Below are 15,048 nucleotides of genomic sequence, written 5' to 3'. Positions count from 1 at the left end.
CCAGAACAAACACCAAGCGTATTCGGTTTATCTGGAATCCTGGGTACGCCACTCATCTTTGAGAACTGTGTTGAGCTGTCAATCAGAGTTAGTTCTTTGCATTGTGTCTCAGATGAGGTAAAACCAGTTCTCATCTCTGGCCTGTCTACAGGAACTCTGGCTCACAGCTGAACTAGGTCATGTGAAAGGACAACAGCCAGTTACAAACGAGCTGTCCCTGTCTCTGACAGTGAGTTACGTGCTGCAAGATGCATTTTTCCTGGTACCTGTTGGCATTTTTCTTCCTGTTCCTTTTCACTCTGTGCATTTACTGGCAAGCAGCAAAATTCATCATCTGTGAAGGACAGGAGCTCATGCCTAAAGCTCTGGTGTCAGCCACCTGGACCCCACAGGCTGCTCTGATTTGCAGCAGCGATCTGTGCATCCCTGCACAGCTTGCAGCAGGAGGACTGCCCAAGGATGGGACACCCCAGCCAGGCCTCACCCAGCAGCTAACTGGGGACCTTGCCAGGGCTGCCCAAAGGCCCCTGGGCTTAGAAGGAGGTACCCTCAGACCCCTTTAGGCTGGGCAAAAAGGATCAATTTTCCAGTTCTTTTCTGTTTCCTCTCCATTTAAAATATCGGTACACGTTGTTGCCACTGGAGGGCATCCCATGAAGCTCATTCACAAGGCTGCACTGGTTATCAGACAGGTTTACCCAAACGGTCTGTGGCTAAACACACAGTTACGGTTTCCAAGCTGGTTACCATAACCCTTCAGCACATCCAGCATCCCTCCTCACCCAGTCCTGGAGCGGGAACAAAGGAACCCATGGGCCTGTGAGCAAAAAAACACACGGGTGAGAGAATGTCAAAAGAACAAATGCAACATTCAAACCAAACACACCTGCCATTTTCTACAGAAACACCTTTTAACTTGCTCCCTCTGATTGCCATTAAAACCTTGTAGGTAGATGAAGTAGGCCCTGACTTTATCTCACAGGCAGGCCTTGTTCTTCCACCATGTAATTTAGGAGGATAGTATCAGTGGAGTCAGTATAGTGTCACTGGCTCCACTTTCTTAGTCCTCCAGATGAATCTCTGTAAGAAACTCCTGGGAAGTCTCAGGAACTGACTGTGCCCTCCTACAGGAGACTGCAGAGCCTGACGACCCAGCCTGGAAGGCAATTCCCTATTCCTGCCCTCAAACTCGGCTCTACCTTTGTAACTGCCCACTTCTGTTTTCCAACAGTAACCAGTATTACTCATTAGCAATGCACAGCAAAGCCAGCGACCACGCAAAGTCGAGGCTCTGCTTCCCGTTCCACTCAGTACCTGGACTCCACTGACTCACTGCACAGCCCTGGGACAGCCCAGACACACCGCTGACTTTTTGTTAAATTTTCTCTCCATTGCATCTATGCTGGTGTGCTCAATTGTGAGTATATACTGGGACTCGGCTATCCTGGCCTCAACTTAAGCTTTTTCCAAGCAGGCCTACGTTTTCAGCTCTACATATGCAAGCAATACCGAGGCCACAAACTGCTCCATAAGATGGCCGTAAGGGGCTTCCATCTCTGCCAAAAGGGAGTTTGGGCACAGCTGGAGCTGAATAAAAGTGTTTTTCTGCAGACGCAAAGCTGTGGCTTAAGCACAGCAGCAGAAAGGCTGCAGCAGCGAAGAGCAGGGTATCAAGCCACTTCATAACCGCAAAGCCAGCGGCAGCCGCTCCTCTCGCAGGGCCGGCCACGCTGCTGCGGGCGCTGCCCCAAGCCAGGTCGTGCCCGCAGGCTGCTGGGCCCGGCGGGCAGCGCAAGGGAACGGGCGGCGCTTACCTGCCGCCCTGGGGAAAGGGCTGCGGGCAGAGGCGCCTCTTCACCAGCCCCGGCACGACAACGGCCGCGGGGATTTCCACGCGAGATGCACATCACGGCGGCAAATCCTGTAAGGCGATACACGAGTAGTGAAGACAGGCGCAGGCCGGCGGCACCGCGGGCGGCTCCCCCTCCGGGAGCGGGGAGGGAGGCCGGGCCTCGCAGGGCGCCCACCGCACAGGGGACTCGCTCTGGCGGGAAAGCACCGAGGCCCGCCCCGGCTCCAAGGGCAGCTTACCCTCCCCGGGCCGCTCCGCGGGGCCTTTACGTGACCCGCGAGCGGAGCGAAGGGAAACCCCCAGCCCTCACACTAGGCCGGTGCCGAGCGCCGCATGGCGGGCCCAGGGCGAGCTCCGCTCCGCTCCGCTACGCCGCCGCCCTCCCTCCCCCGGCCGCGTACACCCGCCGCAGGCAGGGCGGAGGAGACGCTGCGCCGGAGCAGGGGCGCAGGCACTCCCCCACCGCCATGAGGGATCCCCACCCGCCTCACCTCGTGCCGCTGCCATTTCCTGCGAGCCGAGCCGAGCCGTGCCCAGCCGAGCCCCCGCCCCGCCAGGAGAGGCCGCCCAGCGCCGCGGCGGGTAGGCGGGCGAACACTTACCGCCGGGCGGGGCCGGCTCTTTCTTTGCTTGAATAAACATGACTTTTCCGCCGGGCGGGCGCTGCCTTCCCTCCGCCGGCGTGGCCCAGGGCGTGCCGCAGACGGCAACCTCAGGCGGGGGGAGCCGACGCGTGTTTTACGCTGGGTGGGAGCTCCGTCCCGGCGCGGGCCCCGCCGGCTGCTGGTCACGCGTTGGGCGGGGGAGCGTGGCGGCCGCGAGCCCTCCTGCCGCCTGTCCCGGGGGAAATGGCGGCTGCGGAGGTGCCTGGAGGTCGGCGGGAGTCGCCGGGACTGCGCCCGCGTTGGAAGGGCAACGTCAGCCCGAGGGGCAGCTGGCCAGGCCCGAGTCCACTGGCCCTGTACCCTGCCTGGCCGCCGGCTGGGAAGCGGAAGGGTTTTTCCAGCTGTAGCTCTGTCTGGCTCCTTGCTGCTTCTAGCAGCCCTCTCCCAAACACCACCGCCTTGTGCAACACCTGCTGGGCTTGTCCGTCTCCTTTCCTTCCAATAACAAGTGCTTGATCCTGCATATTTAAGCACGTGAACAAGACCCTGCTACTGGGTCGGGGGGTGATTTCCTTTCCCCTGGGCCCTGATGCGGGCACTGCTCTAGCATGGCTGAACGAGAGCCGCCAGCTCGCAGCAGCTGCCAGGTTTCCACCAGCAGGACTGGAAGCTGCTAACTGATCTCAGCCCTGGGGCGGGTGGTACACGGCTCCCAAATCTGCCTGCGCGGACACCCGCCGTGCAGGCTGGGCTGGGCCCAAAGTAGTGTGTAGGGCCCCTCTATTCGAGGTATTTCACAGCCAGTTGGATACACTCAAGTTTTCTCTCAATCTCTAAACAAAATTCCTCATGTTCACCTACAGTGTTGGAAAGCACATGGTCAGGAAATGCCTGGGGCCACCCCAACATCTCCTGCCCTGTCCTACTCCCATGCTGACCTGAAAACTGTAGCTGGGCTGCTAGAGTAAACCTATTTATTGTGCCTGTGCAGTGAGAGTCACAGCCTGTGTAATAAAACGCTTGATGAAATGAACACCGAATAGCCTCGCCATTTATTACCTGAGTTTGTAAAGCTTTCCTGTAGCAAGAGTCAGCAGCAGCCCTGCTTGCCTTCATTCCTTTGGCGTGGCTTTTCCTGCTGCCAGGAAAGCACCCAGTGTGTTTAGTACAGGCCTAGGCTTTGGGAGAGCTTCAGTAACCTCAGACTAAATCGTTTCATGTCTTACAGGTTGGCCCACCACCAGTTGGGCTGGCCAGCCCAACCCGAAGCCTTATGTGCGTGTGTTTGCCCCTTTTGAGTGCAGCGCATCGTTAGGAGGGCTTAGCTATTCATCAAGCTGCAGCTCGCTCTCTCCTCATTGCTAAGGCTCAGGGCAGAGGCAGCTGTCAGGTAGGGACAGGCTGGGGGGGCTTCATTCATAACTTTTATTCTTGCACAAGGCAAAGAAATAGCCAGAGGTAAAGAGCAGTAGCTGTAAACCACCTCTGCAGCCTCTGTGTTCTGCAGGTAACAAAGCTCTGCTTGGCCTTAGCAAAAGAAAAGCAAATTGCTCATCAGACTCCTCTTCCAAGCAAAGTAAACACTCTGCCTCCTGCCCTTGAAATGGCTTATCAAAGAGCAATACCTCATCAAAGCCTTTTTCAAACCTGGGCTAACTACTGTTCTTGCTATTATTAACTGGAGGCAGTTTGGGAAGGGGAGGTAGGGGGCTTTGATTCCTCTGACATGAAAGCTTTAAAGAAGAGAAAGAAGTCATAGTATCGACCTGTGATGCCGTGGCACACAGATAAAAGCCTCACTGTCATTTTTGCCTGCAGAGCCTCACCATGACTTCAATGGCCTGACTTTGGGGTAGCTCAAGCCTGATTTATCAACTACAGTTTTCCCCCTCCGGTCCCACAGAGCACGACCTCTCCTCCTCTCCAGCACCCCACTAAGGCAGGGAGAAGAAAGTCATGTTGCTTCCCATACATAGAAGCACATGGTCTAGAGCGACGATTTATTAAGCCCAAAATTTCTGAGCACACCTTAAGAGATCACTTGTGTTGACATCCAGGAAAGGACACTTAAGAAGCAGTCTGACTTACTCACAGCCCATCAGATGTAAAAGAAAACCTTTATTCCTAGCAGAGAATTTCAATTTCAGAATCACTGTTAGAACCTGTGCTCTTGCTTTGCATTCCTCTGTCTGTGCATTAGTTAATATTTGGCTCTTAAAAGAGTTAAATAAGCTGACAGGTCAAAGGATAGACAAAAATACAAATACATATACAAAGATCTGTTTAAATTAGAAATTGATAGTACTTTTTACTTTTGCTGCACACGGAAAAGCAACCATCAGCTTTTAGGCTGTGTGGTGCCCTCTTGGTCCCTCAGCATGTTGCTCATGTGTCTTGGCTGCCCCTGGGTCAGCTCAGTTGGGAAGCTGTGAAGAGCCTGTGCAGGGGGGCTCTGCGCTTACAGCACCAGCAGCAAACTGAAGAAAATCTACGCTCAGGGAGCAGCTGACCAGAAGAGGTGGGAACAGGTCTGAACTTTGTTCGGCCATGGCCCCATGGCATTTCAGGTACAGACTATAATAACGGGACCACATAGTTGTAACCAGTCTGGGGGCAGACTTTCTTCAGAAAGCCAGCATGATCTAAGAGGTGGACCTGTGGGTAAAAAGTAACACCTAAGAGGCAGATTCTGAACTGAACTAAGCCAATAAAAGTGAAGTATAATTTCACCAAAATCAGTGCATTGGGAAGGTTGTTTTTATTTGAAAGTCCTGAGGTGGGGCTACTGGTGGGCAGGTGTTCCTCTGTGGGATGCTAAGTGGGAAAAAACCCCCAAAAGTGCCTTTTTTCGGACCTTCTAGACATACTATTGACTCTTCTTACAACAAAAGCAGCACAAATACCACTTTGCTAATACATACTGAGCCAGACTTAAACATGTCACTGATAATTTACTTAATATTGTTAGGTATGTACTCTGATGTGGTTCAAAGAACACTTGTTTATTTAAAACAGCTTATTTTTAAACAAGGCTTTTTTCTTTTTTTTTTGTTCCTGGCATTATAGAGCAGCTAAAACTTTATACTTTCTGACCTTGGCTTGTCAGAGATTTGTCATAACAGGGGACAGCATATTTGCACTGAGTCTGCCAGTGTGGATTTCCAGGGGCTGGGAGAGGCTGCTCACTTTTAGGGCTTGGTTGTACAGTGAGGAGAATTTCATTCTGCTCTCATGATGTCCTGAGAACTATCCATTCAGGCAACTGGAGTCTTTCTCCCTAACTATCCCCCAAAGCCGTGCCTGATGTTATGCATGCCGTTCCCAGCCCAGCCTCAGTGGGGTGGCTGGGCATCTTGCCCGTTTCTTAGCACTTATATTCATGCTATATCATTGCAGTGTGTCTTACTTACGGTAACCAGCGTCTGAAATAGCTGGCACCACCCACTGCTGGGGACAGGCGCTGGGACTCCATGTGCACACGCCGATGGCACTCGGCACTCCCACGAGGTCAGGACAAAGTGGTGGGGGAGGACAGATTTCTGGCTTCGCAGGAGCTCTGACCAGCATCTCTGTAAAGTGGCAGTGACAAACCATTATGAAAGAACCCGCTTTCTAAATTGCTTTTCGTACTTTGTTTGAAAGTCAGCGTGGTTCAGGCCAGAGCCCACAGCAGCAGCCCTGCGGCCCCCGGGTCTGGGCCATGGTTTCTCCTAGGGTGGACACCGACAAGCCACTGTGCTTCCCTGCAACTTGTTTTACTCACCTGCAGAAGGGCTCTGTGGGTCATCTTGCAAAGCACTGAGGGAGCTGTGAAGGAAAAATTTCATTTTCTGTAAGGAAAAAAATATTACAGCAACGTAACTTTTTTTTTTTTTTTAGGCAAAAAGGGACAGTTCTTGCTGGAGGTGCAAAGCAATATTCCTCACACATTCCACACTGCAAATACCAAGGGAAATCTCATCAAACATATTTCATTTCATCTTTAGGCTGAAGACAAAGCCGTACCTCCTCCCAAGGAACTAGGGAGCTGCAGGATCACCAGGATGACGTCATTCTAGTTGGTTATAAAATGTGCTGCACACGGAACTTGGCGCTCAGCGTGCTCAGGTTGAGCTAAGAGCTCATGTAATGAACTCTGGGGAAGGATTTACATCAAATACCACTTTGGAATATTGAAGTCAGACAGGACCAACTTCTCACTTGAATAATTACTCACTGGCTAAATTCCCCCTTTCATTTCAAAACCAGGCAACCACCTTTTTCACTTCCTCTCTAAACCTGTGTTCATTACTGTGCTATTTCACTACCTCAAGAGAAACATACGTGATTAAAGGATGAAGTAACTTCTATTAATTATTATGGGCTGAACCAAGATTAGTTTTAGCTCTAGCAATGACTCTTGCTACTCGAGGGGGGGAGCAAGCAAACCGAGAAAAGAGAGATTCAAATTTCAACAAGTGCCCACAGCTGCTTGTCTTTGTTAACATAACCTCAAAGGCAGAGGTGCCTGCAAATGCTCCTGAACTTCAGTTTGCATGTGGGAGTACAATATGAAATACGTGTTCACACTTCACGCAGGAGCAATGCAGTGCTCGCGAGCTGTTTTAGTTAACTATGTTTGTATTCTTCTGTCTGTGGATACCGGTGTAAGGCTGTCAGCCATTATAGGGTATTTTTACAGGCTTACTTTAATTTGAATCAGAAAAAGAAGATTTTCATGCGGTAAAAGTTGTTGTGAGCAGCAAGAGCCCATGTGAAAGGCAGGATTTATTCCCAGCCTTACGGCTGTGTGTTTGAGGGAGATACAAAGCCAGTGGAAGTTAAGGGAAGGACTCCGAGCAAATAGGATCAGAATAAAAATGGAAGACAGAGAAGCTGAGAGGGAAAAAGTAGAACATCAGAAGACGCAAAGACTATTTCCTGGCTTGACAAAGACTTACTGTTAAATCACAGGCGGGGCTTGAATGTCCAGGACTTCAAAGGTGTTTAGAAGCCTCAAACCCATTTTACTTAGTGGCTCTGGGTCCTCCGGCCTTTCCAACTCAGCTGCCTCGCTTGTTAAAGAGGATGCTAACACATAGTGTTGCAGGGTTTGCAAAGCTAAGTTCACTGAGGTTTGCGTGGGAAGTATGGGAGGAGATTCTTAAAGATGTTAAACAAGGGGAAAAAAAGGAAAATATGAGACACTTTGCTGTAGTAACATGCAAAGCAGGCACCAAGAGAAAGCATTCAGTGGAGTTACAACACAGAAGTCCTTTGCCCACAGAGCCACAGCTTCAGCAGAACAAAAAATAGCTGAAGCACCTGGACATCCCCTTTGTTCTGAACCAGCAGTACAGGCTGCACAGGGACACAGCAGTAATTTAAAAGCTCATTTTCTGCATCCAAACATCATGTTGGGATGAAATGCAATCCATCCTGCTATCATTTAATGACCACCCCTGGGACCACTGTACCCTGGAGGCATGATGTCACACATCAGCAGAGAGATTATTTGTTTTGAAGCTTGTGAATAGCTCTGAGACTTCATTTCAGAGTGTTCCACGCACAGTCATGACTCAAACCCTTCTGGTCTCACAGAAGGGCACAACTGGCTACAGTTTCCCTGGGCTGTTTCTGAGCATCCTGTAACAGATTAATAGATATTTAATTTTATTATCCTTTCTTCTATGTAGGAATGGCTTTGTCATTGCTCCACTTCCTTCACGTTCATGACACATGTTCTTAAGTGTCATTATCAACGATGTCTCCACTGAGACAAGCAAAGACAGCCACAGGAAAAAGCACTGCAACCAAACCCAAGGCATTCCATTTTAGGTGATTTTTAATTTTTATATAGCCATTGGGAAGATCGTAATATGAAAACCATCTTCAGACCTGTGGCAATGTAGCTGTGCACAACAACTGTCTGGTTTATCCTTTTGGAAGAATACGCAATTTTATACCTATTCCTGGAAGGGACCAAGATACTCATTTAGGGCAATTTGCTGAGGAGCCAACAATTTTTTACCAGATCATAATAGTTCATATTCGCCTGGAAGCAACGAAAGTGATACCCAGGTTTAGCAGCAGTATTACCTGATTGAAAATATGCAGCATGGAAAATAGAGCCAGTCATTCTGAATGGGTCATTTAATTGCTGAATTGCTGAACCTTACTCAATTTTAAAACACATAGCTTTAAGATTAAAACCCCAGAGGTGCATAAAGGACCTCTCCTTCATCGTGTCTGCATTGGAATTTACTCTTGTATTAGCATTAAAGCAAAAACAAATGAAAGTGTAGACACTGTGTAAGACTGCCAGCCTGTCTGAAATGGGAAATAATTTCAATCATACTCTTTCAGTTTATTCCAGTGTTCTCCCTTCTGTGGTGAAGGACCATCAGTAAAGCCATGGTTTCTGTCCCAAGCAGAGCTCTATGAGTGACAGTTCAAAAGCACGGGAAGAGATACTAAACTGGAAAGGGTTCAGAGCACAGCGCATGTGATGTTGCTATGTAATCTTGGAAGAGAAAGGAGGGGGACCTCGAATGGCTGAAGAATTTGTAATGGGATCCAAAGACATTTGGATACTGGAGCGATAAATGTCACATTACAACTGTTACTGCTGCACATCAAGGCCCTTCCTGCTGCATGGGCAGCAGCCTGGAATCGGCCCCACTGAACCTGCACAGAAGGCTTAAGAGATGTAGCTTGCAGAGAGAAGCTCAGTAGGAAGAGATCTTAGGTAAGGATCAGCCATGGTGGTTCCAGACCTTAATTATAATCTGACCCTGGCAACAGCAAAATTTAGATGGACAACAGAATCAACAGAGCTGCATTCAATAGCTGTAAATCAGTGTTTTATGTTAAGTGAAATTATTGTACACCGATATGGACATAAATCTGGCTGATACAGAAGGTTGATTAGCACAGCTCTACGCTCCAAGTAATGGCATTTACGATGCAGTGTGAATTCAGGGAATTAATCATATTGATCACATCTCTTCAATGATGATGCATCAGGCATTTTTATAGCAGATTAAATTAACTGCTTTTACCATTCATTAATACAACCCAGAATATTAACTATGCTTATGAAGAAATATTTTTACCCCCTTCCTGCAGACATTCTCTGGACACGTATGCTGTTAATTTTCCTGTCTCATCCTTTTTTGCAGCAGATAAGTGGAGGAAATATTGACAGTGTGATCCAGCTTCCCTCCAATGGAGCCAGAGTAGCTTTTCCTTCAACTAGGTACAGGAGCCTGCATGCAATGGAAGACATTAACGCCAGGTGGCAAATTACAGCCGATTACAATAGGTGCATGTATACAGAAACACAATGCCAGGAAAATGTTTTTGGCAGCCAACTCTCCCTTTCCTTGCATGTTCCCTTTGAAAATAGGATACTTCATTTTTCCAGCCTTCAATGGAAATACTTCTGCTCCTTCAGTATCGATTGTACGACCCCTGGAAGATCACGAAGGACGCCATGCCTTCTGTCCCACTATTATCTCTGAGACAGTGACATGGTCTGGGCACTCCTAGGCAGGATCTGAGCCCCACCGGGTTAGACAGTGTACACGCATCGATGAACTAAAGGAAATCACAAAAGGGAATTCCCTGCCCCAACAGCATATAACCCAAATACTACGTAGGAAAGGAGACCACATAAGTAGGGTAGGGGCAGCACTGGCAAAAGGCATGATGCAAACACGAACGGTAGTGAGCTACAAATGGCAGTGGCCCATGAGTGTCATTGGCTTGGAGATGAAGCAGGAACACAGAACCAGGTCACAACTGGAGAGGTCACCTGTTCCTTTCTTACCTGCTTTAAGGCTTCTACTGCTGCAGTCCCTGAACTGCTCCATCTTCCACCTCTCCCCTGCTTGTGCTGCTTCAGGAATGGTTCAAAAACCCTCTAAAGTCAACTGCCTCTGCATTGACAACAGTCAGCAATTCTTTCCGTGCTTTTGGAGTGCCTTTCTGCCTACTGGGAAGGCTGACAGGATACTCTTCTAGTCCTTCAGTGGAATACGTGTGGCACTGCTTTTGGCTGTGAAGAAATTTGTCCAAGGGTTTGATGGGCTTGCCAAGGTCAGGCCACAAACACAGGGGCTTGCCAGCCATATACCACCTTTCATCACCCTTATGCCAGTCCAACCCCCTCAAATTTTCCCTTCCCCAGACAGCAAGTATCTTAAAAGAATGTCCTGTATCTTAGTCTTCAAACTACAAAGTAAACATGGATTTCAAATGAAATGGCTAGGACTTTGACACTTCTTAAAATATACATTTTATTATTTTCTGGTGTTTGCTATGAAGGTTTCATTCAAATTGTGAAGGTACACAGCCTTTACAAACTTCTTGAGTTAAAGATTTTTGTTGGTGGTTTTACATTGTGTTTCTTTCATGGCAGAGGAAAATACATAGGCTATAAAATGTTGAAATTCATTAGGTGTTTGGTATTACCTCTTCATATATGCTGTGGAATGCTTTGTAGAAATACTATATAAAATAAGGCAGACTTTGACAGGGAATTCAGTCATAAAATTTCATGGGAGAAAACAAAAAGTTCCAACATATTATTATTTTTGTAGCCAAGGGAAGATCAGGTGGTCGCCACTGGTTTGTGGGAGAACTACTGCAGTTCTGGTGCTCAGACAGTATACATTTCTTGTTTATTCTACTATTCTCAAGTGAGACCTTTTCAATAAAACTTATTTTAATTAACATAAATCAGACAATATTTAAACATACACATCTATCCTTACAGTGCAATAAAAATGTATCATTGTATAGTATTTTGTATTTGCATTATGAAAATAAAAGGTCTGTACATCAATTAAATGTATATTAATGAGTATGAATCATGTAAATTTGTAATGCATCTAAAGTTGGCTTTGGCTTTTAAGTATTTATAAATTCATAGAAAATATTGAACATCTAACAAAATAAATAAAACATATCATTTTAATCATAGATGCTAACAATCAACCTCAAAAATTCTTGTGTTATTTTTTACATTTGCTACTAAATTTCTTAAAGAGAACTCACTTTCAGTAGTGCTCAGAAGTGAATGATTGCACCTTCTGTGATGTGAAAAAATAGAGTACATCTATTTTTCATAGATCAAAAATTCCTTCATAGAGAGTTGCATTTTAAATGTCTGATTGTTCTATGTAACTGTCTTAAGTGCTTATAAAAAGCATGTAGCTTTCTCATAAAAGCTGTGAGTCTCTATTAATATAGATATTTCTTTTTCACTTGCAGGATTGAGGATTAAGCAAAATCTTCTAGTGAATGTCCTTTTTATGAGGATTCTTCAAGGTCTTCCAGCTTCACATACTGGTATGAAGATGTCGCAAAAATATGTTCACTAATAAACCCTCTTCAGTACAAGTACTGCAGCAATCCAGTGTAATTCCACTTGATAGGCTTATTTCATTGGAGTCCACACATGGTAGTTTGTGGAAGTCAACTGCTGACCTCATGTTCTCTTGAATTTGAAAGTTCTCCAAGCACATGGGCTAGCCTTACTGTAATACTGAAGAGACCAAAACAAATCTGAAATCACATGAATAAAAGTGAGCTTGAATAAATATGCATATGGTTAGTAAATTACACACCATGGTCTAATTGCTATTCTGGTGGTGGTCGAAGGCTCCGCAGCTTCCTTTCATCTAGTCCTTTCCAGTATTTAAAGTTATTATCCAGATGCTGCATCAAATTTGGCAGGTCTGCAAATGCTAGGGAAGAGAGGGCAGAGTGTATTTAGTTTGCAGAATTTAAACAGTCATATGATTCTGTCTGCTTATATATCACTTGAAATGTCTGGGAAACTGTGTTAAGAAGGAAAGCTTGAATCTGTCATACTGATACTTGAAATGGTTTTGGCTGTATAGCTCTCATCACTCATGTATCACTCAGGCCACTGAGAACAGTTCTGTAAGTCTACTTAATACTGGTATTGCAAGACCCAGCAAAGGAACGCGGTTTGCCAGGAGGGGCATAGCTAATTATGTTTGTAATTATTCTACTTCATCAAATCTCAGTCACATGTCATGATCTGGCATTCAGGAGAGTCACATTTCTGACCACTTTTACCACGGAGGCAGCACTTGGAAGGAAATAGCTGCTCCCCCAAGCAGTTTCCAGACTGGAGAAATTTGTCTTGAAGAATAACCGATATTAACATGGACAAAATGATTGTGCCCAAAGTGCTACCAAGGAGAATATGTTCTGTTCTCAACTTACAGAGAAGCAAGTTTAAAACAAAGAAAGTTAAACATTGCCTGAATCTAATATATTAAAGAGAAGCCATGAGAATGGCTTGTAGCAGTATCAAAATACTTCTAAGTAATAATGAAGTTATTAAGCTTGCTTGAACTGCAGAAATCTTCCCTTTGCTCCCCCTTTCTTCAGGAGCCATAAGAAAGCAATTTTCTATCACAGCAGTTTCAAATGTTCACAAAAGACTTATTATCAGGAAATACAGCAGAATTTTGCTTACCATCCCAGGCATCAAACATATCCGTGATGAAATAATCGATGAATGATATTTGGGATTTGGGGATGCTGCAAGTATTTCTGTCAAAAACTGGCATCACAACAGGTAAACCTTGCCTTTTTTCTTCATCAGTCTGCAAAAAAACACTCTTGTGATTATTCATCTAAGACACATTCTGTTAATGGGCTTCTTTTAGCAGCAGATTGTTTGGCACTGACTAGAGCATGCAACTGCTCAATAAACAGAGGAACCTGAATAAATCTGAAGAAGCAGCAATTTAATCTTCAGCACCTAGCTGTTTCAGTTTCAGCCAAACAGCAGACGGATAGTGCCTTCCAGTGTTTCCCACAAAGCAATACATTTGCCTTCTGCATCTGCACAGAAAGCTGACCCTAAGTAACTTCACGTTACTGATTAAGTTACGACTGCTTCTGAGCTAAAAGATGCCCAACCATTCTCAATCTCTGATGGAAGTGACATTCTGTATAACTCAGAGATGGCAAAATATCTTTTTTATCCTCTTCCCCCCCCCTCCCCCCCAAGGTACCAAGTCCCAATTGCACTATTTGGTCTATTACCTGTAATAATGACTCTGCCCTCTCCTTTTCCCCATCTTCCTAAAACCCTTTTTCAGCACAGTGTGCTGAGGTCTTACAGCATTTCCTGGAGTGAGTGCTGTTCCCATGCTAACACTAGGACCTGATGATTCTATTCTTGAGGCAGAGCCAGTACACGGGTACACAGAAGGCACCCTTCCTCTGCCTCTTGTGATGGGAATGCATTTGCAGGCAAAACTCAAAAAGCCCAGCTCCAAACTGAGCAACTTGAAAACTTAAATTTTTCAAAAACTGCACTGTAGAAGTTGTCAACTTCCATCTGTCTGAAGGCATCTAGTCTTCTATCAGCATGAGTAGAATCCCATCATTTAAAATAAGTTATTATTTTTCACATGACGTAATGCAGCCTTAGACGTTCTGGGACACTGGCAGTGTATGCACCCTTCTCTTCCCTTTTCGAGATGCTGAACTGGAATTTCAGCAGCCCGTTGTAGCTGCCTTACCTGTGCAAAGTACTCCTCAGAGATGCGTCCAGCCCACTCTATACACTGCTCTATGGGTCTGCATGGGTTGGAAATGTCAGCACACTTTATCAACATGCGTTTGATAAGGATACGGTTTTCAGGGGACGTGAGAACAGTTTTGATTGACTCTCCATCACCATTATTCTGTAACATTTAAGAATGAAAAGCAATCCATTAGCAAGGTCTCTGTGCACTTACTCAAAAGCTTTGTGCCCTGGGAATGCTTTCAGCAGACCCTACAGGGATCAGTCCTGCTACTGGCTACCATATTTGATGTCCAGCCAAATTTATAGGGGGATTATGAATGTTAGCCACAGCTCTGAACTAGCACTGAACTCCAGGTTCTGGATTCAGTCACTGTCTTTGTGACAGATCTCTTGGGCATCTTTGGGCAAGTCATCTAATCCCTCTATGCCTTATCTGCCTCCTCTAAAAGTGTGGAGAGGATCCATCCATCACCACACACATAGTGATGAGCACTGTGTAGGCAGATAAATGTAACTCTCTGCTGAAATCCAAGGATTAATGGACTTGCACATTAAGAGTGGAATAGCTGGTTTAAAAAAAAAAAAAAGACTGACCCAAGATGCACGGTCATCCTCTGCACGCAAACCTCAACAGTGTGAGCATCAATCATTCTGAGAGAATTGCTGTTATGAGGAGAGTCAGATCCCAGACTGCCTCCCAGGCATGCTCCTCATTCCCTTCCGCTGGAGCCAGGTTAGTCCATCAGTCTCTGACCTGACTGGGAATTTTGCTTTCTGAGACTTTATCAGTATTAAAACAATATATTAGAAACATGCTTCCGAACAGCCTCATCTTTCCTCTGCAAGTCTAGGAAAGTTTTCAACCCACACATGACTTATATTTGGTTCCCAGGCTGCACATAGAAGCATGTCAACGGTACTCTATATTTGGAGCCAGCATACAGCTAATGTGAGTAAAGGCTCCAATGATCCAGATTAGAAGCTATTTTCTGTGGAGCTCTGATGAAGTTAGTTTCCAAAGGACAGAGATT

At 46.1% G+C, this 15,048-nt stretch overlaps 1 protein-coding gene and 1 non-coding gene across 6 annotated transcripts in view; both read right to left on the bottom strand.

Moving 5' to 3' along the window:
• Nucleotides 1-941: 941 nt before the first annotated feature.
• LOC129211050 (small Cajal body-specific RNA 15) lies at nt 942-1,072 on the bottom strand. Its single transcript, XR_008578750.1, has one exon. It is a non-coding gene; the product is annotated as a small Cajal body-specific RNA 15 (non-coding RNA).
• A 9,662-nt stretch (nt 1,073-10,734) lies between these two features.
• Nucleotides 10,735-15,048, bottom strand: part of PDE8A (phosphodiesterase 8A) — a 156,514-nt gene continuing 152,200 nt past the window's right edge. For all 5 annotated transcript variants that reach the window (XM_054836356.1, XM_054836357.1, XM_054836358.1 and 2 more), the window contains 4 exons: nt 14,010-14,174; nt 12,953-13,082; nt 12,069-12,188; nt 10,735-11,986 (listed from right to left, as the gene is read on the bottom strand). In XM_054836356.1, coding sequence (XP_054692331.1) covers nt 12,082-12,188; nt 12,953-13,082; nt 14,010-14,174 — 402 coding nt within the window. In that variant the 3' untranslated portion in view covers nt 10,735-11,986; nt 12,069-12,081. The remainder of the gene's footprint in view (nt 11,987-12,068; nt 12,189-12,952; nt 13,083-14,009; nt 14,175-15,048) is intronic.

The sequence above is a fragment of the Grus americana genome, chromosome 10 (genome assembly GCF_028858705.1).
Source record: "Grus americana isolate bGruAme1 chromosome 10, bGruAme1.mat, whole genome shotgun sequence".
Taxonomy (NCBI): Eukaryota; Metazoa; Chordata; class Aves; order Gruiformes; family Gruidae; genus Grus; species Grus americana.
Note: the sequence above shows the minus strand (reverse complement) of the source record. Positions and strands in the feature narration are given on the sequence as shown.